At 44.1% G+C, this 24,887-nt stretch overlaps 3 protein-coding genes across 8 annotated transcripts in view; 2 read left to right on the top strand and 1 right to left on the bottom strand.

Moving 5' to 3' along the window:
- The window catches only part of PI4KA (phosphatidylinositol 4-kinase alpha), a 54,421-nt gene extending 53,537 nt beyond the window's left edge, over nucleotides 1-884 (bottom strand). For both annotated transcript variants that reach the window (XM_002195771.7, XM_012578097.5), the window contains exon 1: nucleotides 619-884. In XM_002195771.7, the coding sequence (XP_002195807.6) occupies nucleotides 619-852 (234 nt within the window). In that variant the 5' untranslated portion in view covers nucleotides 853-884. The remainder of the gene's footprint in view (nucleotides 1-618) is intronic.
- Nucleotides 885-1,056: 172 nt separating this feature from the next.
- On the top strand, nucleotides 1,057-9,070 carry SNAP29 (synaptosome associated protein 29). Its single transcript, XM_002199151.7, has 5 exons — nucleotides 1,057-1,460; nucleotides 2,862-3,058; nucleotides 3,244-3,329; nucleotides 4,277-4,381; nucleotides 5,403-9,070. Exons 1-5 carry the CDS (start codon nucleotides 1,257-1,259, stop codon nucleotides 5,558-5,560), a joined length of 750 nt encoding a protein of 249 aa, XP_002199187.2. The 5' UTR covers nucleotides 1,057-1,256; the 3' UTR covers nucleotides 5,561-9,070.
- An 11,212-nt stretch (nucleotides 9,071-20,282) lies between these two features.
- Nucleotides 20,283-24,887, top strand: part of CLTCL1 (clathrin heavy chain like 1) — a 32,566-nt gene continuing 27,961 nt past the window's right edge. For 2 of the 5 annotated variants that reach the window (XM_030286064.4, XM_072936222.1), the window contains exon 1: nucleotides 20,318-20,502. In XM_030286064.4, coding sequence (XP_030141924.4) covers nucleotides 20,461-20,502 — 42 coding nt within the window. In that variant the 5' untranslated portion in view covers nucleotides 20,318-20,460. Of the gene's footprint in view, nucleotides 20,503-24,887 lie in introns of all 5 variants that reach the window. The other 3 variants (XM_072936224.1, XM_012578100.5, XM_002199171.7) reach the window with 3 other exon arrangements.

Genomic DNA, 24,887 nt, shown 5'->3' with positions numbered 1-24,887 from the left:
CCGGCACCGGCTGCCTCGCCTGGATTTAACCAGATACGCGGCGGAAAGCAACCAGCCCTAATTAAGATGAGATTAATTATTCCCACAAGACTATATTCTACAGATCAGGGGGACACGCAGCAAGATCCAGCTCCTTGCCCCGAGGGTGCGCTGCTGTTCCGAGTTTTTGGGTCAAGCTGGCCCACAGGAGCATCCCTGAGGCCCAGCTGCCCCGAAGGCACGGCCGGACGAGGCTGGGCTGACAGAAGCCCCTCAGGGCCCACAGAAGCCCCTCAGGGCCCACAGAAGCCCCTCAGGGCCCACAGAAGCCCCTCAGGGCCCACAGAAGCCCCTCAGGGCCCACAGCCAGGCGCCCCCCGGGCATCTCCCGGCCCGCGGGGGCGCTCGCCGCCCCCAGCCCGCCTGGCAGGGCCAAGGGGGCGGGCGGACACCCCCCACACGGCACGAACAGAGGGGCACGGACGGCGCCGAGCGCGCTGCTCCGAGTCCTGTGCACACAGAGGCCACCAGCCCGCGGCACGGCCCCCGCCACACGCGGCTCCCACGCGTGACAGCCCGGCAGCCGGCACACCCGCAGCGCCCCGCGCGGAACTGCCGCTCCCCACAACCGCCCCTCACCTTCTCCAGAGGCGCCGGGTTCTGCACCGCCAGCGACCGCGCCAGCGACAGCACCGTGTTGAAGTAGAAGCCGCGCGCGGTGGCCGCGCTACTCCCGCGCCCTGCAGGGCCCGCGGAGGAAGCCGCGGCGGTCCCGGCCGTGGCAGCCGCCGTCCCGGCCGCCGTTCCGGCCGCCGCCGCCGTGGCCGCCGTGGCAGCGGCCGCCGCTGCCGCCGCCACCGCCGCGGCCGCCATGTTGTACGGGAACGGCGCCGGCCGGCTCGGCCCGCCCCCGCCCGCGAGATCGGCGCCTCTCGCGGGAGCACAGCGCACCAATCACGCCGCAAAGATGGCAGCGCCCTGCGCGGCTTCACTTCCGCCCGGTGGCCCGCCCTCCCTGCCCGCGCCCCTCCCTGCGCAGTCCACATACTTCCCCCTCCCCCCGCCGCAGTGGTTCCGCCCAGCAGCCGCCTGTCTGCCAGCGGCGCTGCGGCGCGCTCACCCCGCCCCGCGGGGGGACAGGCGGTCGGTGGCTGCGCCCAGCGCTTCCGCCCGGCGCTCGGTGCCGTGGGCAGAAGCAGCGGAGCGGCCGCGGCCCGAGGCGGGGGCTCCGTGAGGGGCTCGGACTCCTCGCGGACGCTCCCGCGGTCGGCGGTGCCATGTCGGCGCTCCCGAGGAGCTACAACCCGTTCGCGGAGGACGAGGAGGAGGATGCGGCGGGTGCCGGCGGGGCGGGCGGCGCGGAGCGGCAGCGGTACCTGCAGCAGGAGGTGCTGCGCCGCTCCGCCGCCACCGCCGACAGCACCACCCGCTCCCTGTCCCTGCTCTACGAGTCCGAGCGCATCGGCGTGGCCGCCTCCGAGGTGGGTCGGGCCGGAGCGGAGCCCTCGGCCCGGGGCAGCCGGGGCGGAGCGGCCGCAGGGCCCGAGGCTCCCCTCGCTCAGCCCTGCGGGAGGGGACCCTGCTTCCCCCTGTGTCCCATTTTTCTCGGGGTTTTCCAGCCAACCTGGCCGTGTGTTTTCGGGGTGGTGGCGTTTGGGTTTTGAGGGAAAAATCCCAGTTACAGCCTGTGTGTGTGAATAGTACTGAGGCTGGGATTGCGCCGTGTTTTCAGCTGCTTTCAGCAGTTCTTACTAATTTTTAGCTGACTAAAAAGTTTTTTAGCAGTCCTCTTGTTTAGATGAAGGGCCTTCCCTGTAAGTTGTTTGTGATGTGCTTCGGTTCACTCTGATTAATCATTTCCTTCATTCCTGAGGCTCTGTTTCAGCACTTTGTGCTCAGGCTCGGGTCCATTGTGTCACCTGCTATAATGAGATGCTCCTTGGGTGATGTGGTTGCCTAAATTAACCCCAGAGCATCCCCAAGCTGCAGCTGCAGCCAGTCCTTATGCTCAGAGGGTTCTTGGTGGGACTTCTGTGAACTTTCAGACTCGTGATTTATTTGTCCAGGAAATCACAAGTGAAGAATCAAGAATTCAGGCTTGACACAGGGCCTGTGGTAAAACTTGAAGTCTGTGTGTTTGTGCTTTATTGAAAGGGCAAAAAAAGGAATATTCAAGTAAAATTTCCCAGACTTTAGCAAGAATATGAACACAAGTTCTTTGTTTTGCACTGGTGGTAGCTGCAGGCAACTTTCCTGCTAGCATTAATCTTTGGATTACTTTGGAAGAGCACTTGTGCTGCTGAAATAGAAAATAATGTACTTCTATATATAAAATTTTCTAAATCCTGCACTGCTAAAATTAATTAAAATATTTCTGAAGTCTGAAGAAATTCTGTTTGTTTATTTTCTTTATTTCCTTTGGTTATTCTATTTCTAAATTATCAGAAACATCCCAGTAAGGTGAAAATAGAATCCCTTCCCAATGAAAGTGCCATTCATAACTAGAAATTGTCCTGCTTGTCCTGCTAGAAATTCATCTGCTGTAAACTTGTGCGTTTCCACATCTGGTGGTCAGCCATAGATGAAAATGTCAGCTTGGCAAAAGACTAGTACAGAAAACTGGATGTTGTTTGTGGTAGGTGGCAGGAACCTGGCTTGTCTCAGGATTTTACAGCTGGTTAATGCAGTGGCTGACATGCAGCTGTTGATTGAAATGCCCTGGAGGAAGGGGAGCAAGGGAAAAAGCTGTTTGCCCTCAGAAATAATCTGCACAGATGAAGGAATGCTGTTATTTTTCTTCAGAGTGACACCTTTAGTGCAGATTGTTTGAGGTCTCAGTTCATCCTGGGTGTATGATCTGGTTTTCTGTCAATGCCCCTCAGGAGCTCGTCCGTCAGGGAGAGGCTCTGAAGCGCACGGAGCAGATGGTGGATAAAATGGACCAGGACTTGAAAACGAGTCAGAAGCACATAAACAGCATCAAGAGTGTTTGGGGGGGCTTGGTAAACTACTTCAAAGCCAAACCACCAGAGAGCAAACCAGAGCAGAATGGAGCCCCTGAATATTATGGTAACAGCAGGTAAGTAACATAAACTTATTTGGGACTTGTCTCCCATAGCATCTCTGAAAAGTCATCAGAAAATCAGAAAATAAAACGTCTGTTGGTTCTTTCAAACTCCTGTAAACTTCTAAGGTGGTCTAGCTACCTTTTTTTCTTTAATGCTGAGGTCAACAGCAATGCTTTCTTTTTAATTTTTTTACTAGGTTAAAAGAAGCAATGATGTCTAGTAAAGAACAAGAGTCAAAATACCAGGAAAGCCATCCAAATTTAAGGAAGCTAGATGATTCAGGTTTGTTAACTTCATTTTACACTGAATGCCTGTCATCTATGTGGGACAAATTTGCAGTGATGAAGGCAGAGACCCTTTCAGCCTGCCCAGCTACTGACTTACTTTGCTGCCTAACATCTGCAGATTGTATCCCAGCCTTCATGCTTTGAATACTAGGGAATTATTTCCATTAATGTCTTTATATCCATAGTGAAGATGTTATACCTGCTAGAGACTAAAAGCACCTGATGCTTATATTTGCAGAGAATGCTCACAGTGTGCAGACAGTGTTTCCCTAAGTTTGCCAAAACGTTACACATTCAGAGGTTCTCCTTTTAACCATTGTTTGTCATAGTTTTCAGATACATTATCCTTGTTATTTCAGACATGGATTCTAAGCCTTCATACTGAAGTCTTGATTCTCAGAAGGCGGTGTATGGCGTTTGGCCTCATTCTTCCTTCTCTCAATCTGTTAACTTCTATGAGGGCTTTTCCGTACTAAATAACTGTTTCTTTATGAAGGGCCTGGGTTATTTAGCACAGCGGGAGCGGGACAGCAGCAGGATGTCTGTCTGTCTGTCGGTGGTGATGTTGAGGAACGCAGCGAAGGCTTTGGGCTCGGTCCCGTGCCGCTGCGTGCGGTGCCGCGCTCCGGGCAGCAGGGGGCAGAGCGGCTCCCGGTCCCGTCCCAGCGCTCGGGCCCGCCCGGTGCGCGCCGGGGGCTCCCTGTGCTTTTCCCTCCCGACCACAGCTACAAGTGTCAGCCCAAAAGAGAATAATCGTAGCTTAAGTGTTCGTCTTGAGAGCTGGCTAGAGACAATGGTCTTGGGCTACTCCTTGTACTCTGGTTACGTGATTACCTGGCAGCTGTGTGCAAACTTAATTTTTAACAGCCTTGCTGAAACTTCAAAACCTCTTCTCACATGCTTTTGCATTATATAATATTCTGTACTCTATACTTTTAACAGAAAATGACTTCAACAAAGCAGATTTCGTTTCTTCAGTACAAAGGGATGCCTACCCAAAGAACCAACAACTGCGAGCTTACCACCAGAAAATTGATACCAACTTAGGTGAGTGGGGAAACTGAAGCTGTTTGATGTCATACAATTGCAAATTTCTGATTCCTGAGCCAGATAAAATAATTAAGTGATATATTGCCAACTCTTTTTTGTTTAGTTAACATGTAAAATTTGATGATAATTTTAAAAATCCTTTGCTTGTATTTGCATTTCAAAATTATCTGCACGGTACATCAGTTTAGACCCAAATAATTTAAAGCAATGCACAGTTTTTGAAATACACGTTTTGCTAAAAATTGTTAAGAATTGAAAGGCATCAAATATTTAACTTGTGGATTTGCTGCATTTCTTTTATTACTTCTCAAAACCATTCAGGTGAGTTTGCCTTCCTTTGTTCTGTAGCATATAGACAAAGTGCCTGTTTGCTTACATGTGTCACTGTGTAGCTGACCTAGAAAGAAGAGGTTGGGAAAAAATCAGAAAGGAATAAATCAAAAAGAAATAGTCATAAGAGCTAGTGGAAGCCCATTTTTTCTGTTCAAAAGCTGTGGAAAAATTAATAGTAATATGCTCAATCATGCAATGAAATTGTCACCTTTTGGTCAATTAGAAAATCTAGAAATGGGATTGTTTAATCTATGATAAATAACTGCTTAAATCTGCAGCTCACTGGTGTCATTTCTGATTGAAGTTTAAGGAAAAACAATTGAGGTAGTGAGCTGTGTATGCTGAGCAGAGAACATATGTGCCAAATTTTCTATGAGATGCATTTAAAAAAAAAAGGTAAAAACTATATTACAGGGCATGTAATTTGATAAAGATCCAGTTTGGTGTTAAGCATTTGCTTAACACCAGATGTAAAATGTAAAATAGAGGAAGTGACCATTTCTGGTAGTAACAGTACAACTATGAACATACCAGTGCTTCCTCTATTTCAGAGAAATTTGACACTTGAGGAATTGTATCTAACGTTTTCTAACCCAGGCTTTTGGAGAAAAAGGAATCCTGATGGTGTCCAGATAATCTGTGTTGTAGCACTCTGATTCCTTATGGTCCCTCTCTACCCTGGCAGATGAGATGTCTTCTGGGCTGAGTCGCCTGAAAAGCCTTGCTCTTGGCCTGCAGACTGAGATAGAAGAGCAGGATGATATGCTGGATCGGCTCACAAAGAAAGTAGAAACACTGGATGTCAACATTAAAAACACTGATAGGAAAGTCCGACAGCTTTAAAGGATTTTTAGAATTTCTTTTGTTCAGTGTTGGTTCATCCTGAATGCCTCATCTCAACTGATCTCTTACAAAAAATCTTGGGCGATATCTGTTTCCCTTTTTTTCTGCTATGTTACTGGTTTTGTTGTCATTAAAATTACGTAGCCTTAAGTCAGCACAATACTTTACATTTCCTCTTAGTCTACATGGGAAAAGTGCATGTGCAGTAAAATCTCCCAGTGTTGGGTCAGGATGCCCCACTCAGTTGTGTAAGCATGTCATGTGCTTGGAGGAGTTGGCACTCCACAGAGCAGCACTGTCCTTGGCCTGGGAGCTGTGATGAGAAAAGGAACTGCGTTTTTGCCTCTGTTTTGGGGAGGGGGCAGGGAGAACAGAATGTGCTGCTTTGTTCAGAAGAAATGTTGCTAATTCTGTTTACCTACAGATATGTTAAATTCAGAAAAAATGCTGATTTCCAGCTGTAAAAATATTTTTAAGTGACTGTTCTGTGGCATTTCTGGGGCTTAAGGAATGAACTGTTCTGTGGAAGTTGTAAAATATCAAGGGTGTCATGCAGTAATGGTAATATCCTGTGTGTGTTCCCTTTCCTAAGATGACTTTGCCCAAATGGTGCATCCACAAATTGTGGTTTTTATGTTTAGGTAACTAAATACTTTTGCCTTTACAGTCTTGTCAGTAAAGATCTCTAAGGATATTTTATGGTCTGCAAGAAATGTTCATTGACAGTGACCCAAAATGTTTGGGTAACAAAATCAGGACTTAAATGTATGTGCTCTTAAAGAGTCTTTTGCAGAAATGGTCACCATCTGTTTTTAATTTTCTGCTCTTTCTCAGCTTATTCATTTAGGTGGTTATTTGAAAAAACAGCTTCCAGTTTAGAAATGGCAAGTTGTTCTGACAGTGCCCAAACAGATTGTAGAAGATTTTTCTTTAGTGTTTATTTCAAATGTGATTACCGATGGAGCATGTGCTTTACTAAGTAATGTGACTGTTAAGGAACTCCACTATGGTTCACATGCATCTGCATTGGCTTAGCAGGTATGAATAATTCCTGCAAATGAAGAAAAGCCCCAAACCATTTTCGAGTCTTCCAGACAGAAGAACATTTTGCTTTGTTCTTTTGTAGGGGTCACTGTAGAACAAAAGCACAATTCTGCTCCAGCCTGAAGACATGACAGCAAGAACTTGCTGTCTGTCTTGACAGACAGGGTTGAGTTGTGAATTAGATTTAAGGTGAGACTATGTTCCCGTTGTCACTGATGGCATTGATTTCAGTCCCCCCCACAAAACAATTCTTTTGGAGGGACATAAAACTTCAAGAGTAGTTGAATACCTTTAATTGCTTTTTAATTTTTCAGTTTGTATAATTTACACTCATCAAAAATTATAAATAGCCTATTAATATTAATACATCATTTTACTGTTTGGGTTTATACCATGATTAATTATCTTACTCTGTTAGAATATTTATTAATGATATAATTTGATGTCTCGAGACACTTGATAAATTTATTTTGTAAATTATATAGTTAGTGTTCATATGTTAAGTACCTCAGTGAAGGAAGATCAACATTTTGATTATAGCTGGTTTCGTTTCTTATTTGTTTAAATAACACTTCTTTTAGTGTGAAATCTGCCTTCACCTGTAAGCAGCTGTGACACAACTCAGTGTTTGATAACAAGGATGGACACTGAGACTTTCTTGACTAAGTTAGGGCAAATGGAGGAAAAATGTCACTGCATGATCTGGTTGTGTTATATGTAGTAAGAAATCTGGAGCTTGAATCCAAGTAAAAATATTTAAGGGTGAACTGTGGTGCCTTTCTGATGTAAGCTATTCCATTTTTAGTCTAAATTACTTCACAGAATTAACTCAAGTTTTTGAGCAAATGTTTAGTTGTATTGGCCTTATGAAATATTCAATGCATCCTGGATATCTTGGATGCCTTTAAAAACACAGGCAGGGAAGGGAAATAAAAAAGAATCCCTATTTCTGCTTTGGGAATAAAAAATAAATCCCTATTTGTACTTTGAGAACAAGCAGAGTAGAAACCCAGGATCTCAGCCATGTGGAATCTACACAGAGGTCTTAACTCCTCATGGTGTCTAACAATCCCATTCACTGCCTCAGTAATGTATGCCTGCCTTTGGTTAGGTTTTCTTTTTTTCTATTATTTTTGTTTAGTTTTAATGACCTTGTTTTAAAGGATCATTTCCCACACTGGGTTTCCTTTGGGGGGGGGGGGGGGAAGATGGTGCATGGATATAAAAGAATTTCTGCTACAAACTGAATTGCTTGTCTCTGCTTTCATATTGATTTTTGCTGATAACAAACTTAAATCTCACTGACATGAGGAGACACCACTATTTTATAATAGTGATGATGTTTTTTATCTCTTGGAATAATTTTCCATCCTACAGGAAAAGGAAATTTAAAGGAAAATAACAACGTGATTTTTGCTTTTCCAAGAAATGCTATTTTGCATGTATAGTGAAGGACTTACTTCAGTAGCTTTTCTTACTGTTTCCTCAGATGGACTTTTATTTCTTCTTGGATACTGTTGAAAAACTTAAACTCTGTAGAGTCCAGGACTTTCAGAAGAAGTTTTATTTGCACTCGTGTGCTAATTTTTGATAAAATAAATTATTTTGCCTGCATATTCATGTTGGCATATAAGCTGGTGTTCTTGCAGCAAAATAGCTCTGGTTAATTTTATTGGCTTGGATAGGAATTTAATAAGGTCAAAAGAAGATGGCAAAAAATATTTAAGTATTCTTTATAAAAGGCAATTTGCCAGTTTCTCAAAAAGTTTGCTAATCAATTTTGAAGAGATCTTAAAACACTGGGAAGCAGCATATGCCCTTCATAACACAGACATAAAATTCTAAAAGCAGCAAGGAGAAAGAATGGGAATAACCAGTATCTGATGACTAGACTCCTAGGTGTATTTGATTTTTAAGTTTCCTGACCACTGAATTAAATCTTGTAACAAATGATAGGTAGCTAAATTTTAGACTGTACTACAGAGATTTTTTTTTTTGCTGTGCTGAGCTGTATGGGCCCTACTGAAATCATTGGGACATGATGATGTCAGGAGCTCTTCTAATGTGTGAAATTTACCTGAAATATTTTGCTGCCTAGTAGTTTTTGTGATATCATTTGTTAAATGGTAAAATAGAAAATACTTTCCAACCAGTCTGCCTTCTGAACAAACATTTTTGTAGGCATTTTTACAAGCATAGCATCAGATGGAAGATATGTCTTAATTTTTACTTTGAAATACATAGGACTTAATTTTCAAATCACAAGTAGTGATTATTTGTGTCTATGGCTTTTCAAAATAGAACTTTAATTCTGTGCCACCCAGGTATAACACTTTTTGTACAAGTCAAATTGCATTATCTTTTATTTAAATGCTAAACTGGACTGTAGTTCAGCAGTTGAAGAGCTTGAATGGACTGAGTGTTGAATGGTAAGACAGTCAATAAAAGGTGCTTATTGTTAATGAAGAGTTGTTGCATTTATTTCCCGCATTATTTTTATCACAACTTCATTGATACTCTTTCCCCGTAATATCTGTTAAAACACAGGACCTATTCTGTTAAGTTTGTACCACCATGGACATAATTTTGCGGCTGGTGGGCTTTGTTTTCTGAGAATAAAAGAGGGTATGACATTTCTATGTTATTCTTGAGTAGATTCTCTTAGATCCTGAGAGAGGAATGTAAACCAGCATTTATTTTTGCAAAAGAATTTATTTGTGATGATAAAATAATTCCAGATGTTGCTTAAAAAGTAACCAGGAATATCAATAACTGGATGTATGAACATGAGACAGGTGAAACAGAAGTAAGGCAAAAAAATATACAAACCTTTTAAAAAACTTTCTTGTGGTATTTGTGTGATGGTAGAAAACTTGTGAATGTCTTGACCTTCAGGTAGGTTCTTACTTGTATGTGAAGGGAAGAACTTGGCTTCTGAATTTTTTTGCAGTAGAGTTTAATTTTGTTTGATACTGTAACACAGAGATTCAGCAGTGCTATTTAATACAAAAACTCTGAAAAAAGGAAAGTTAATAGAGAGACTGGCAGGTTTTTTTTTTTAATTCAGATTACTTTGGTTTGCTGCCTTTTTGCTGAGAGTTCTTCAACAAATGGGAATTGAGAGTGCTTCCATCTCTGCACTTAATTGTTGCATATAGAGAAATCAAAATATTACAAAGAGCACAGTAGGAGATGACAGAGAATGGAGCAGTGCAGTGGATTCTGGATCTCTGCTAGGAATATTAATAGTTTGCTTGCTCTCTGGCATGTGAATCAGTTTGAGTCTTAAGGATATTTCTCACAGCGGTTTGTTTATGGCTGGTCAGGCATTTCAACCCTTTGTGTTCTCTCAAGGACTCCTGGCTTACAGTGCAGTCCCTGCTCTCCTGGGGAATGGGTGAGGAAGGGGAGGTAAAGGATACATGACACCAGGCAGAGCTGGGGCTGTTGGAATGAAGGACCCCATAGTTCTGCCTGCTGCTCTCCCTGCTTCTGAAAAGAGGTTTGGCTTTAAGAGGGAGTTCTACAATTTTCGTTTCATTTTGGTAGGTTGGTTGGTTTGTTTGCTTCCAAATAAATTTATTGCCAATTCCCAAACTGGGAAAATAGGAAGCACAACCCCACTGGGGCTAGAACTGGAGGGATTGGTAGGGTTGAGTTGAAAGCAAGCAGGGAGGTGCCCCAGAATAAACAGGCTGCCAAATCAGGAAGATCCCTGAATGCCTGGCACAGTTTACTAAATACAGTGACTGTGCAGCCCTGCCTCCACTATAAAAAGCCTAGATGAACTGTGATTTTGCTATTGGCGAGGCAGAACCTTCTAGAAAATGGGCTTCCAGCTCTAGCTGTGGCTATTTTGTGGAAAACAGTGGGCCTCCTTGGCATCTCCGTGCAAGATGACTCCTTTTTCCTGCACTTTAACTGTAAATCTGCTCTCTGTTAATGACAGCAGCCACTGGCCAGCACTGAGCTCTACTCCAGGCCAGCACTCTGAAGAGCTGCTGAATTTGTCACTTGAACCAACCTTTGGCCAGCCCTGGGGTGTCTCACAGCCTGCCAGGGTCAGTGAGGGCAGCAAGAGTATGGAGTGTGCCACCAAGGCCATGCACATGTGCCACCATAGATGTGGGCATTAACCCTCCAGTGTAGAAAGAAGAAAGTTAGGAATGGGTATGTTAGGTGCTGACAGCCCTAGAGCGGGAGGCACTGCCCAAAAGAGGTTATAATTTCAAATCTCACATGTTAGGGCAGTTGGGAAGAATTACAGTTTGCCTTCCTTTGATTTTACTTCACAAAATTTCTTACTGACGTTATATATTTTGTAAACTGGGTAGTCTGGTTTCTTTATTCCTGACTTCCAATTTCTTCCTTGCTCTTTCATCCTTTAAATTCACTCAGTCTCCACCTATGGGGAAGACAGCTTAGGGAGGAGTTTTTCTTCAGTATGCCCTCACTGGTGTATTGATTTTTGCCAGTTCTAATTGAGTTTGAATTATGTAGGTAGTAAAATCTGACCTGCTTGCCCTACAATTTGAGCCCCAAATTTCTCTTAGAGCTTCTGTGCTCTTTGTTTGTATGTAATGTTTGTTGAGTGGGTGCCTTTGAAGAAAAATTCCTGCAGGGATTGCCTTGTGTGAAGCAACTGCAAAGGGTGGTGGTGCAGTCTGCTCTTGGCTCCCAATAAGACCCAGGGTAAGTTACATGGATCCAGGGCTGGGTTACTGCAAGCCAGTGCTTCCAGCCTCAGGTCTTCAAAGTCTTAACTTTATGGTTCTATTTTCACCATTTCCTTGTGCCTGGGTTGGCCAACCTGTTTACACCTCAGCCCACTGATCCTCTTGGATGATGATGAAAGGATGTTCCTTCCCTCTTTGAGTGAAGACTGGGCAAAGAGGCAGCCAAAATATCCAGCAGTTTGATATAAATAGGTAATGTAATAAAGGTTGAAACCTGATTGTATCCACCTGCTCACGGAGAAAGCTTTAGAGGAACTACATCAGCTTGTATTTTTTCTCCTAGAATAATGCAGGTAGGATGACCAGGACTGAATGCCCAAAGACTTACTACTTATAATTTGACTTTTAGGGGAAGCTAAGAACTCTCAAAAGGCAGGATATTGATGGAGACTCAGACAATTCCAGATTATTTTCTGCCCTGAAAATATATAGGCTGCTAACAGCACTGCAGAGAAGACCTGTGAGTCATTTTATCTGCTTTGTTGTACATTGTTGTTACAGGCTGCTGACATTTCTGGCATTTAATTTTGTTCCCAAAGCTCCACACAGTCACACAGCATGGATAGGAGCTAGCAGGGTTTGTGGGTGCCTTTGGGATCCTCCCTGCACGTGCTCAGAATGCAAGGCAGGCACAGTCAGTGACAATGCAGAGCCCGCTTTGCTGCAGCCAAACTGCCACTGCCACCTCTTCTCCTCATGCTCCCTGTGCAGGTGTGACTAAGACAGGTAGAAAATATTCATCAGTACATACTGTATCACCATATGGAGATAAAGGTGTTTTTTCCTAAATGACATAGTTGCAATAATTCAATGATGGGTTAATTTTTCCTCAATGACCTAAAACTGAATTGCAACATTCAGCAAAGTGCAGGTGAGAAAACAAGCTTGTGAGGGGCCTCTTATGAAGGCACCAACCTTATTGAGACACAGAACAACTCTGGCATGCCCTGAAATGGCATTTTTGGCATTTTGCAAATTGTAGCCTTTGTCTCAAAAGTTAAAAACGGCCTTCTAGATACAGAAGTGCTTTAGCAGCTCTGATTTGTCCTTCTTCTAATTAGGTGTCAGTCTTCCCAGTTAAACTGAAATATCACTGGGAACCTTTGTGCTGAATGACACCAGAAAATATTGAAACAAAGATCCCTCTGCTTCTTATGCACATGCCTCCTCTTAATGCTCACTTGGATTAATTGAAGAATATCCTCCCATAGCAGTACTATTTTCAAAAGTCCATATAAGTTGTAGTCCTGCTCATCTATCTGATCTTTCATCACTGACTTTGGAAAGTTATTTTCCTTAGCCATATCCCTCAGCAATTTTCCATGCCATCCAAGCAATACATTCATTACTGAAACTTGTGTGATTTAATAATTTCCTGGCACAATAATTCCAAAACACGTGGGAGGAAAAACGGAGAAAGATTTTTCCATCTCCAGGTATTTATTTTACTGCATGAATCCTTGCTCTTGACCCTTTTGAATGGCTTTCTGTTGAGCTGGATTTCAGATGCTTGTCGAGCACTTCTCTGAGAAAGACTTTCATCCTTGCAGCCAAAGGTGAAGGAAGGGAAGCTCATTCAGAGGAATCCCATGTACCCGACTGCTGTAGCATTTCCAGCTTCAGATTTATGGAACTGTTTTCTTTTCCACAATCTCCATAATCTAAACAAACAACTTTTTTTTTCAATCACCTGCTTTACTAATCAGTGTTTGAAATGCAATATTGAGGCCTTACTCTCCACTCAAGCCAGCTGTGCTGGGTTTACAGTGGCAGCCTGCCAGGAGCCCCAGGGCTTCACCTGTGCCCAAGTGAGGTAGGGTGAAGAGCACAACCACAGCAACTCTTCTGGGGGACAGCCCCACATTGCTGGTTTCCAATGACAGAGCACTGGGGTCTGGGTGCACTGAACAGTAAGACACTGGAGCCTTAAATTAGGCACGTACTTATTTAGGAAATAGGTGTGTATTTATGTTGAGCACCACATTAAAACCATCAAGCTTGTATCTTCGCTGTTGGGCACATGTAGATGTACTGCTGAATCAGCCTGGCTGTGTTAATGACCCCAGAAGATCTCCAGGGAATGTCTCTGCTTCCCCACGTGTCTCAAGTGTCAGGGTTACGAAGCTGATTCCTGTGAGAACAATTTTCATTTGTTATTTGAGAGAGTCATTAATTCCAACATACTCTTCCCTGGAGTAGTGATAAATAAAGGCATTAGATAGCATTTCAAGATACATTTGTTAAGCCTCTACCACCATTTTTTGTACTTGCCCAAAAGTATAAAATGAAAAACCAAGAGAAGGAAGAAAACTTCTGATGAGTCTCGGATGCTCTGTTGCCCAATTGCTCAGTCATCTGTAGGCCATGTAGTACAACATAATATAGTTTTATTTTAACTCTCATCAACTGCTCTGCTGTTTTAGTACCTCTGTAGTACGGAATGACTGGAAGATTGCCAAGTAAGAGGAAGTCTGTGTGTGAACAGCCGGGAGGGATAATATGTAAATCTGCTGGAAAGAAGCAATTAAAGGCAGCATTGAGATATAATGAAAAATAGACAATATTGAGCCTCATCAGAAATAGCAACATAAACAGCAGCTACTGTACTGTGAAGTGAACTTTGCTGTAAATAGCTGCATTTTACAGAAAACAGATGGTTTATGAAGTCTGTGAGGAGACTTACAGAAAGCAGTTTGGTCTTTTTGGTCTTCAGGAACACATCTACATTGATGTTTGGCATGTCCTCCTGGCCCAAAGGGACAAAAGGTGGCTTCTTCCTGCTGCTGTATTTACAGAGTCCAGAGGGGAGCTGCAAAGTTAGATTACAGGCAAGCCAAGTAGAGCTGAAAATAATTCTGCATGTCATATGTAACTATGAATGGAGATGACAGAGGAAGTGATATCTGAGTTCAGCAGTGTAATAGATGCTGCCTTGTTTTGTAACCCAGCAGCTGAGGAGGCAGCACGCTAGTGAAAAGGTCTAACACACAGGTCTCTGGTTAGGCAGGGCATCAGAAAGACTTGTCTAACCAGAGACCATGCCCACAGCTGACCATGACTTTGGCATCACCAGCACATCCAACTACATCAATTTTTTACATGAGTGGGTGGACTGGGAAAGGACAGAACATTCCAAAATGTTTATATCACAAATGAGAGTGGATTCAAGCTGTGTTTTAATCCTGTGGCCTAGATTTGACTACCCTTGTTCTAGAATAACTGATCAAAAACCTCAAGTTCCCTGTATTCTATTATGTATTCTGCTATTTTGCTGCCTTTGTGAAGGACTAAGACCAGTCACAGCCCAGATATAGCAAATCAAGCTCCTGTTTGCAGACACAGACTTGGTAACATGCATTAACTGAACATAGTTATTTCATCAGGCAACACATCATGTGCTGTCTCAGTCACATTCTGAGCTAGAAGAGAAATATGCACATACTTAAAGATCTTTGGGGCCCATGAAAGTGCTTATTTCTTAACACCAAACTTGTTTATTTCCATTCTTTAGTTTGCCTCTCCCAGTATGACCAAAGAAACAAAGAAGAGCTGCTTATTATTAACATGTTTCGGTCTACATAAATGGGTAGAAACACACAAAGATGACTCACTTTTGGTGTGCTGTAGCTCGAGCCTTACTCCATCCAGAATTTCAAGCACTAAACTCTGGTTGAGTTGGAGCAAATGACTTGTGGAGAGCTAAGATGAAAGAGGGAAAATTCTGGCAATGTGGGTAGAAATCATCCCTTTGCTTCCTGGATGCAGTATGGCTTGGTATAGAAAGAAGGAAGAAACTAAAACTACTCCATAACAACCTTCATATATTCTTTTTAAAATTAGAACTTAATTAGATCACATTTTTTCCATTATAAGGACCAAAAATCTGCAAAGAAACATGACAACAAGATCCTAAATAATTGGTTTAGCTATCACTTTGTATGCTTCCCCTTTCATTTTTTGTGTTTGCTTAAGGTACACTACATATCTGGAACAGCACAGTTTGCCAAAAGTATGGTGTAATTTTTTATGTTTCAGGGCATCCCTCGGGCCTTTAGAAAAGTAGAAAGTACCAAATACTCTTTTAATTCAGGAAGATCATTCTGAAAAGATTAATTATACTCTAAAAAGATAGCATTGTAAATTCCCTCTGGTGCTTGTTAAGGCCTCTGCACAGGTTTTCTCCCTTTTTTCAACATCCCTCACACAAGCAGCATCAGTTACACTGAAAGCTCTGGCATAAAGGGGCACGGCTGCCTTCATCTTGTGTCATCTAAATTCATTCTAGTGACAGGGTTGCAAAGTTCTTATGTATTGCTTCTGCCTTGTAGGCACTGAGCACTAGCAGATTTTTTTTTTTTTTTAGGTAGACATTTCATTATGAGGACTTTCAGTGTGTAAGCTTGGGCTTGCCTACATTATATTCCAGCTCAGCCATCTTGCTTGTTGTCAATAATCTAAAAGGTAGTAAATGTGTGAGTTTCCAACCATTCTGGGAAATATCTTTGTGTTGTGTTTGTATCTTGAACATTCTAGTTAAGACTGAAGTTCCAGAAAAGCCAGTCTGTTACATTCAGGTTGTATATGTCATTAAGAAGCAAGGAATGCAGAGAATATCCATTAAAACCTGTTCCATAAGCAACTCCAGACTGAGAAAGCCAGGAGTGAATAAAAATGAGAGTGACTTTTATCTTCAGCATCCTGAAGTCCTACAAGCTGATGGAAAAAAACCCAGGGCCTTTGTGTTACATAAAACAGCATTACATGGTCTAACAAAAACCTGTTTTTGAAGGGGAGAATGTAGTTCAGAAAATAATGGTGTTTTGGGGAAATGATTTTTGAACCTGTATTTAAAGCTAATGCAAAGGTACAGATTCATATAAAAGCAGGAATTTGGGCATAAGGAAAGGAAGAAGAAACTCATCCAGAGCATCAGAGTGCTTTATATGACCCAGAGTTATGCATTCAGTAAGAACAGATGGAAAAGGATAATTTAATTCCAGGCAAAAAGAGCATTATTTGAATGAAACTTTGCAGTAAAATTAAGTACTGCGGGACATGACAAGGAGTCAGTTCTGGATGGGAGACAATGACAGAAAACAGTTCTTGATTCAGCAGCAAGAAGTTTGCTGGAAGGAGAGAGAAGAGACAGAGGGAAGGGGGAGACTCCGTCTCCAGGAAACAAGCTGGAAAGAAGTCCAAGGAGCGAGGGTGTGGTTTGAAAAACAAGGAGTACAATTTCAAACTGGATTCTGAAGCAAACAGGGCAGTCAGTGCAGGCCTTGAGATAAATGAAATGCAAATTTTCTCCACCAAAGACTGAATCAGAACTTTTTGAGTTGTGACACTCTGTCATTGCTGTACCAAAACATCTTTGTGCTGCCACTGCTGATCCAGCATTCCTAAGGTTTGCATTTATCTGTTAGGCAAAAAACGTTGATGCTCCGATGGTGCCAGGCAGCACTCAGCTGACAACAGAAGTGAATCAACATCCTGTGTTCAGTGCTTTGCCACATGCAGCAGCTCTCCAGCAGTTTGCAGTGATCATGCACAAGGATGTGCAAGTCCAACCCACAGATTCCTTGTTTCTTGGAGCTGCAATTTGAGGAACACTCCAAGTGTTTGTGTGTTCCCACTCAAGCAGGTCTCCTGTAGTGGATGCTTTCTCATACAGGCCAGAAGATGTGCCAGTGACTTTTTTACCTTTTTGAATCAAAACAGCAAAGTGGCCAAACATTTCGGAATTGAATACTTGTGTAGTTAATCAGTGATTTGAGCGGATGTCGTTGAGCAAGAATCCGAGAGAAACATTTAAAAGAAATGCACATTGCTTTTTCAGTGAGACTTCCTTGGCTGATTCTGTGGGAAGAAGACTGGGAACATACATACAACATTTTTCCATGTAAATAACAGCCCCTCCAAGACAAGACTGTAGTTCTTCTTAAACACTGGAAAAAGAGCATCAGGCTGCCATCAATAGGATGAGCCAGAAACCCAAATATTTGGATGAGAGCAACTTTTGAAAAAAATAGAGAAACATTTACCAGGAGCCTTTCCATTCGCATTGTTAAAGGATTTTTAGGGATTACACCCTTCTCAGCTGCTGAGTGCTGTGGCTCTGCCTTGTACAAAGGAGCAGGGGGGTAGCAGTCAGCTAATCACAGGGGCACTAACACAGCAAACTATTAGAGACCTTTTACATTCCCTTTTAACAGACTATAGACTGTAGGAAAAATACATTAAATAAGGCCAGTAGTGCCTTTTCATTGAGAGACCTCAAACTAAATATAGAAAATAAGGTTAAAAGACTCAGTTAAAACATCCATGCACACAGCTGACAGTGCAGAGGTCAGTTTCTTTAGCTGTGGAAGCTCAGCAGGCTGCAGAGTGAAGAAAAGATGGTAAAATACTTTTCCTATTTTTTTGATTTGTGGCAAAATATCCAACTTTCAGCGCACTCTTCAGAGCCGATCACATTCACAAAGAATCCAACCCTTGGGATCAACAAAGCCAGGTCTTATAAAGGACAGATATTTAAACACAGAGCAGTGCAAAGAAGGTACAAATGAGAAAGACATCAGCAGACAGAAGTGTGGCAAAGCACTTTTACATAAAGTGAGATACTTTTTTTACTACAGAAATTATGGGATGTTGTAATTAGGATTTCGCCAGCTGGGAGTGGGCATGAAGGATTATATTATTAAAATTGGAGTGAAGAAAGATAACAGACCTTTAATTTTAATTAGACTTTAAAAGAGCCTCAGTTTCCTTAGCCAGTGATCTTTCTAGTTCATGGCAGCAGCTTAGTGCCAGACTACTAAGATTGCACACATTACACAGTGACTTTTGTGCATTTGTAATTCTTAATAATAAAAATATTTCAGAGACAAATCTGTTGCTTCTTTGTCACTATTTTCTTTAAAATATTAAGGATATAAAAACGTATCTCATAACTATGTACACTACTTAAGAGGTACTACTTAATTTGTACAATGAGTGATGAAAATATGTGGTTTGTTTTTGTTTTTTTTTTAAGAAATAGATCTAAATTAGCAAAAGTAGGAGCTGTAGATGTAGTTAATTAGCATCCATAAAGTGAATGAGAGGGAGGGAAGTTGACAGAACATGCTCACTATACTAAAATGGGCTGGTGACAGATACGTCCTGATGTCCCACTGGTAGTCTGTCTCTGCAGCACTGCTGACTTGCCTTCATTTAGAAACTCATAACCCACCAAAATTAAACTGCAACTAACAAACCTACAGAGCAAATGCTACTCAAACCCCTTTGGACCACATAAAGGTTATTTCCACTTTACCTCCAGTTCTTCTTCGTTCTTTTGAGAGACCAGACCTTGGTGCATAACCCCAATCCTGAGTCCTCTGAGGAGAGCTACAGATCCCAGATTTCTGCAGGGATGGGGCGTTAGCAGCCTCTCATTCCTACCCACCTGTTCAATGGGCTGTTCAGTGTTTCCTCAGTCCCACTGTAGACCGACCATTCTTCACCAAGGGATCCCCATGGCTGCAGCCTGTGGCCGTGTGTGCCAGTAGGAACCCAGGTGTCTCAGCAAGCCATGCCTATTATCCCTTTGGAAACTTAACCCAGTTTTGGCAATTCCCATGTATTAAAAATGAATGAGGTTAAGTGAAAATAATGAGGTTTTAAATTGTAATGTATATGAAATTGTTTTAATCTGCCTCTGGTTTTGAGGCTTCGGGGGTCTTTTGTTCAGCTTTGTATTAGAGATTGTCCTATAATCTTGTGCTTCCCAGAGCTGAGCTCTCTGGGAAAATGTGAACAATGCAATGCTCTGGATAAAAGTGCCAGAGCCAGCCCCACTGCAGCTATTTCCACCTCAAAGGATTACTGTAATTTAGGAAAAGTATAATAGCACTAACATTAACTTCACCTCCCTCATATAATGCTAATGGACTGACTAGGAGTGAGAGTAAAGAAAAAAAAGGTGTTGATGAATCTCTTGCATGTTGGACCCTTCACCTCTCAGTTATTGAATAGCTTCCAACTCACAATGTCAACTCTTGGGGAAGGAGCACGATTTCTATTTAGAAATTGAACAGGGCAGAACAGTTTTGGATTACTTTCGTAGCTGGTAACTGGTCATAAACCCCCTCACCTATCTTTGGGCATGACTGCAGGGAGCAAAGCCCACATGGTGCTAGGTTAAGCCGGTGGGTGATGGGCCAAGAGCAACCATCTGACCCAGCCAGAACCCAGTGCCTTTGGGGTTCTGGGGCTGCCAAGGAGAAGGAGAAGCGTTGCACTTTGGCACGGCCAGTCAAATTACAGCAGGTGCCAGGCAGGCGGCTCCCGGCTCCCAGTGCCACCAGGCAGGTCCTGGGTGTTCCCTGTCTTAGTCCTCACTCCGGCGGGACGCCCGAGGCGCTGAGGGAGCATCGCGCCGGCACCGCCGCGCGGCTGTGGGGAAGGGAAGGGAGATGCCCTGAGGGTCGGTGTGAGGGGGGGCGGACGGACCCCGGGGGCTGGTGTGAGGGTGGGTCGGGAGAAACCCTGGGGGATCGGGGGGCAGCCGCGGGGGATCAGGGTGAGGATGGGTCAGGAGAAGCCCCGGCTCGGGCTGAGGATGGGTCAGGAGAAGCCCCGGCCCGGGTGAGGGTCGCCGGCAGCAGCGCCGGAGGGAGCCGGGGAGGGGGCCGCGTCACGTGAGCGCGTGTGGCAGCAGCGGAAGGATACCTGCACTCTGACAACCCCTCCCGCCCCTCGCCTCTGGCCGTACCGCGGCGGAGACCACCCGCTCCTCACAGCCCCGTCCCCAGCCCGTGCCCTCAGCGGGAGTGAGGGACCGCGGGGCAGAGGAAGGCGGGAGGGTGAGGGCGGGCGAGAGGCGGCGGCGATGGGCGGAGGAAGAAGCGCGGCAGGGAGGGACTATTTGAGGAGACCCTGGCAGGCTGTTGAGGTGCGGAGTGATCCTGGTGAGTGAGCGGCCCCGCGCTCAGGCCGAGGAGGGCGGCGGGCGCGCCGGGCGCCATCCCAGCGAGGGCTCAGCGCTTGCGCCGCTCCCGCCGCCGTGAGGGGAGTACCGGCGGCCGCCCCGCTTCACTGCCCGCCCGTGCCCCTGCCCCGGGGAGCTCGCCCCCAGCCATGGCCCAGATACTGCCCATTCGCTTCCAGGAGCACTTCCAGGTGAGCGCAGGAGGGCAGTGGAAAAGGCGCGGGGTCGCAGTCCCCGTCTTATGCCTCACTCCGTCTTTAGGAGAGCGGGGGGCCGCGGCCTAGGCGGGCCGGGGGAGCGCTGAGAGCGGGGAGAGGGGGCCAGGCCGCGGGGGGACCTTCTCAGTCCCCTCCTTCCTTCCCTCCGGAGCGCGGCCGCCGTTTCGCCGGGCGCCGTGGGAAGGCGCGCGGGGACGAGCCCGCCCCCGGTGCGAACTCTGGGCTGCCGCTTCTGTTCATCCGTCCGTCCGTCCATCCTTCTGTCCCCGGAGTTGCGTCCCCGCGGCGCGGCCGCGATTTGTGCAGAGTCACTCGTCGCCTGAGGGACCTCCCGCTCCGGGGAGGGGGCGGCGCCGCGCCGGAGCCGCGCTGCTCTCCCCGGGCACCGCGGGCGCTCCCCCGCCTCGGCTCGAGTGGACGCCGCAGTCTTGCAGGCGGGTTGTGGTTTTTCTCTTTCCCCTAAACGACCATCAACCTCTGGATCGCGAAGGTTCCTGGGAACCTCTTTTTGTGCAGCTGTGAGGAAATTGGTGAGATGAGGTGCAAGAAACAATTTGGTCTTGGAAGCTGCACAGCCACTGTTCCTCCTTCCAAACATAACAATGTTAAAAAATCCTCCCCCAAAATGACATGGTTCTGTTCTTAATATCCTGTGAAGACCATAGTGCCAGCATTGGAAAAGATCCATAGCTAATGGATGCAGCACAGACAAACCCGTTTATGTGTTTCCTTGTGACCTGGTGGTGAGGGAGATTTGTAAATGGAGTGAAAGAATAGCAGTCTCTGAACGTGCAGTTTGAGGCAGGAATTAAAGGAATTTGCTAAATGAATGAGAGAACAGGAAGTGGACTTGGCAAGTCATCCTTCTGTCGCTGTACCGCCCCTTTCTGTCAAATCAGGCATGCATTTCAAAATACGAACTAGGTATCACCCCCCAGTGTGGACTGCATGTAGCTCCAGGCATTTCAGTTTGGGCAATGGTTATGGCTGCTTCTCAGCTCCCTTTGGTATGTATTTTTTTGCTTAACTGGAAGAACTGTCCTGGTGACCCTAGAAGGAGCTCTAGCCAGAAAAAAACCTAGTAATTATAGTGAATTCCAGAAATTTCTAATTTCTCTGTCCAAGGAAGGATACACACCTGTGTCCTCTGAGTTTTCATGGGTTAGGAGAGTTTAACATGGTGAAGAATTCTACCACCCCCTCCCTGCCAGTGTCCACTACAGCAGTGATTATAGTAATCTCAGATAGGTTCATAAGAGCTGCAGAACAGCTGTCTGACTAAAAATCTTGGGATCAAAGTGATGGTGTTGTCAGACTCTTTTTAGAGACCGTATAGTTCTTACCATTTAAAACTGGCAAGCATAACCAATCCTTCTGATTGTGTTTGATCTATACAGTAGCGATGAGAGGACATCACACTTAATATGCAAGAGGTGTCCTGTGCTGCTTTGCACATTAAATGACTGTTTCTGTGATTACCAGTGTTGTGTGTCTTGCAACACCACCAATGTCAGCATTGTGCTACCTCAGGTTTGGGTGGGGGTGGACTGCCCACCTGCTTTTCAAGGGTTTTGTACTGTAGTCATATTCTATTTTTTGCTCTTAAGCAATTTGATCTTATTGAAAAGGCTAAACCTGTGCTTGAGTTACTTTTTCTCAGCATGAAAGCTGCACGGAGGAGGGGGGGGAACCCTGGGATGTCAATTCCTAACATGTAGGAGCAAACTTCTTCAGCATTCACTCTTTCCTGCTTCTCCCCCAGACTGAGTGCAGGAGCCCTAAAGCAGTACTCTGCTAAAGTGAGACTGAAATCAGTAGTAGCTGGGAGTAGGCATGCAGTAGTTTCCTCATGCTGCTTCTGCAGTTGTCCCTACATGGTGGGATAAATAGGGAGGGAAAATGGAAGGAATGTAGGAACTCATAGTGTTTGCTCTGGCTGGATATCTGCAGTACAGTTATATCAGCTGTAACTCACTGTATGTTCTAAACTAAAATCAAGAGTCATGAATTAATGGTACATGGCGCTTGTTGTTGTCTGGTAGAGAATTTGTGAAAACATTAGACCTTCTCTTCATAATACTACACTGTCACACAGATTTAGCCTTATCAGATTAATCTCTGTCCCCCCCTCACATTTCTTCCAAATAATTGTCTTGACTATGGTTATCATACTTTAAATTAATATGGTAAATCTACGGTGTTGCTTTATGATAAAGCCAAAAAAGTTACAATTCCATGGAATTGTTGTGTGTGCAGTGATCCCAAGTTGTAAGATCTTTCTGTGCCTTCAATCTGTGTACTGTTCCTACCTGTAGCCTTTTTAATTAATACAGCTGTGAGTGGTTAGAATATCAGTTAGTGCTATAATTAATTCCAAATTCAGCCTGTTGCTGATGAAACATTATTTCCCTTAAGTTCAGTGTCTTCCCAAGATAGTTGTATGCACTTTACTAAAAGAAGGACTGAGGCGTGCAGAAAGTGTTCTCCAGAGAAGCTAAACATAAATTGCAGTGCTAAATACTGAACTCGTCTCTCCCACTCTCTCTTGCTGGAAGTGGATAAATGGTAGTGTGAAGTGAAACAGTGATCTTGGTCCATGCAGAATTGGAGGAGTTCTAGGGATCAAGCAGACTGTTTACATTCTTTGTGCAGCTCATTTTGTCTTCTGTTGATCATCCTTCTGTAGTAGCTCTAAGCCTGTGCAGGAGGAGTGACTGCCAGTCACAGGGCACATTAAATTTGAAGTTGTTACAGCTTGTGTGTTCAAGTCCTGTGTGAGCTGAAGGATAGAGAATAGTTGCACTGAAAAAAAGATATCCAGTCTTGATGTGGTAGAAGGAATTCTGTCTGGTGTTTTTAGCTCCATTTGATGCAATTTAACAGTTATTTTTAGATATGAACTCTGTCACTATGAGTCTTCACAAATTCATAAAGAACTTTCATCTTGCTCATTTTTTCCCAGAGGATATTGGAGTTTAAGTTCCATAGCAAGGGAGGGGAATAAGACAAGGAATTAGTTTTTATCTGTCTGGTGACTGCCCAGCTGCAGCAGTGCAAACTATGCCAAGTCCTGCTGCAGTGTGTTACTCTTGCATACTACTTAAGCTAATGTGATTTAATCAGGTTCCAAACGCCAGCTTTTCTGTTGGAGCAGTGAATTATAAATTATTTGCCAGTTTGAACTCTTTCAAGGGAATTGTAATTCTTTGAGGTGCAGTAAAAGACCAAATACACTGGTAGATAGACTGTAAGCAGTACTACTGGAATCCAGTGTACAAAGTGTTCCTTATCTAAAATTAAACTTCTCCTTCACTTAGTCATTGCTTTTGTCTTAAAAACATCTCTTTGTGCCTCTTTGAGCATTTTTCTCACTAGCAAAAATCTTTGCTTGTCTATGGGGAAAACTCTTGCTTAAGCAAGACCTTCGGTTCCAAGATTGGAGCTTTCATCCCTTCAATGCCCAGACACATAGTTCTGCTGGCTATTCAGTAACTAATACAGACTCTGAGCACAGCCAACTACTGTGAGAAAACCTGTGTGCATGACATGCTCTCAGTGTGTAAGTGCTCGATATCTTGGTGCAGCACTGACAAGATAAAACATCCTGGTTTTAAGCATAAAGGATGTAGATTGATTTCCATCATTTTTGAGACAAAACCACTTTCTGTTGGGATAATCTGACTTGTCTTATTAAGAATTACTACCTGTTGTGCAATAGGCATGACTGAACTGGGTGGTTTTCATAAGTTTGCTTTGGCTGGATATGTGCATTTAAGCACTCGAGAGATTTGCAGACTGTAAGTGACTTTTTAGATTTGTATTCAAAAGGTAGGGCTAAATATTATGACAGGTTTCCCTAATAATAACGATGGCAGTGATACTCGAGCAGAATTTAGCATTACCTTTTCTGAAGCCTTTGCTAGATTTTATAATGGGTTAAAGCAGGAAATTTTAATACCAGAGTGTGATGCAAAATCATACTTGTCTTAGTGAAGATAAGCAAAACATTTTCTTCAACAGGGACCAGTCTTTGAAATGAATAATGGTGGGCTTAAAGATGAACTTAAGGAAATGCCTCAAGGTTCTCACTTTGCAAAATGAGTGGCCAGGGGCTGTCTCTTGAAGAGTAGGTCAAATTGAAGCACACTAATTGAGAAGAGACCTTGAAAAACCTGTGTTTCTGCTTCAATACTCTGGGAATACATCTGAATTTGGATTAATTAAATCAAGTTAGGAACTTAGCTGTGCTTCACTTAAATCTCTTGACTACTCTTGTGACTCTTAATGGACTATACTCTGTTGGCAGATGGACTCAGAACATACTCAGCATCAAAGTGCCTAAGTGTCAAATACGTGAG

This window comes from Taeniopygia guttata, chromosome 15 (assembly GCF_048771995.1).
Source record: "Taeniopygia guttata chromosome 15, bTaeGut7.mat, whole genome shotgun sequence".
NCBI lineage: Eukaryota > Metazoa > Chordata > Aves > Passeriformes > Estrildidae > Taeniopygia > Taeniopygia guttata.
This window is presented reverse-complemented; position numbering and strand designations above follow the sequence as displayed.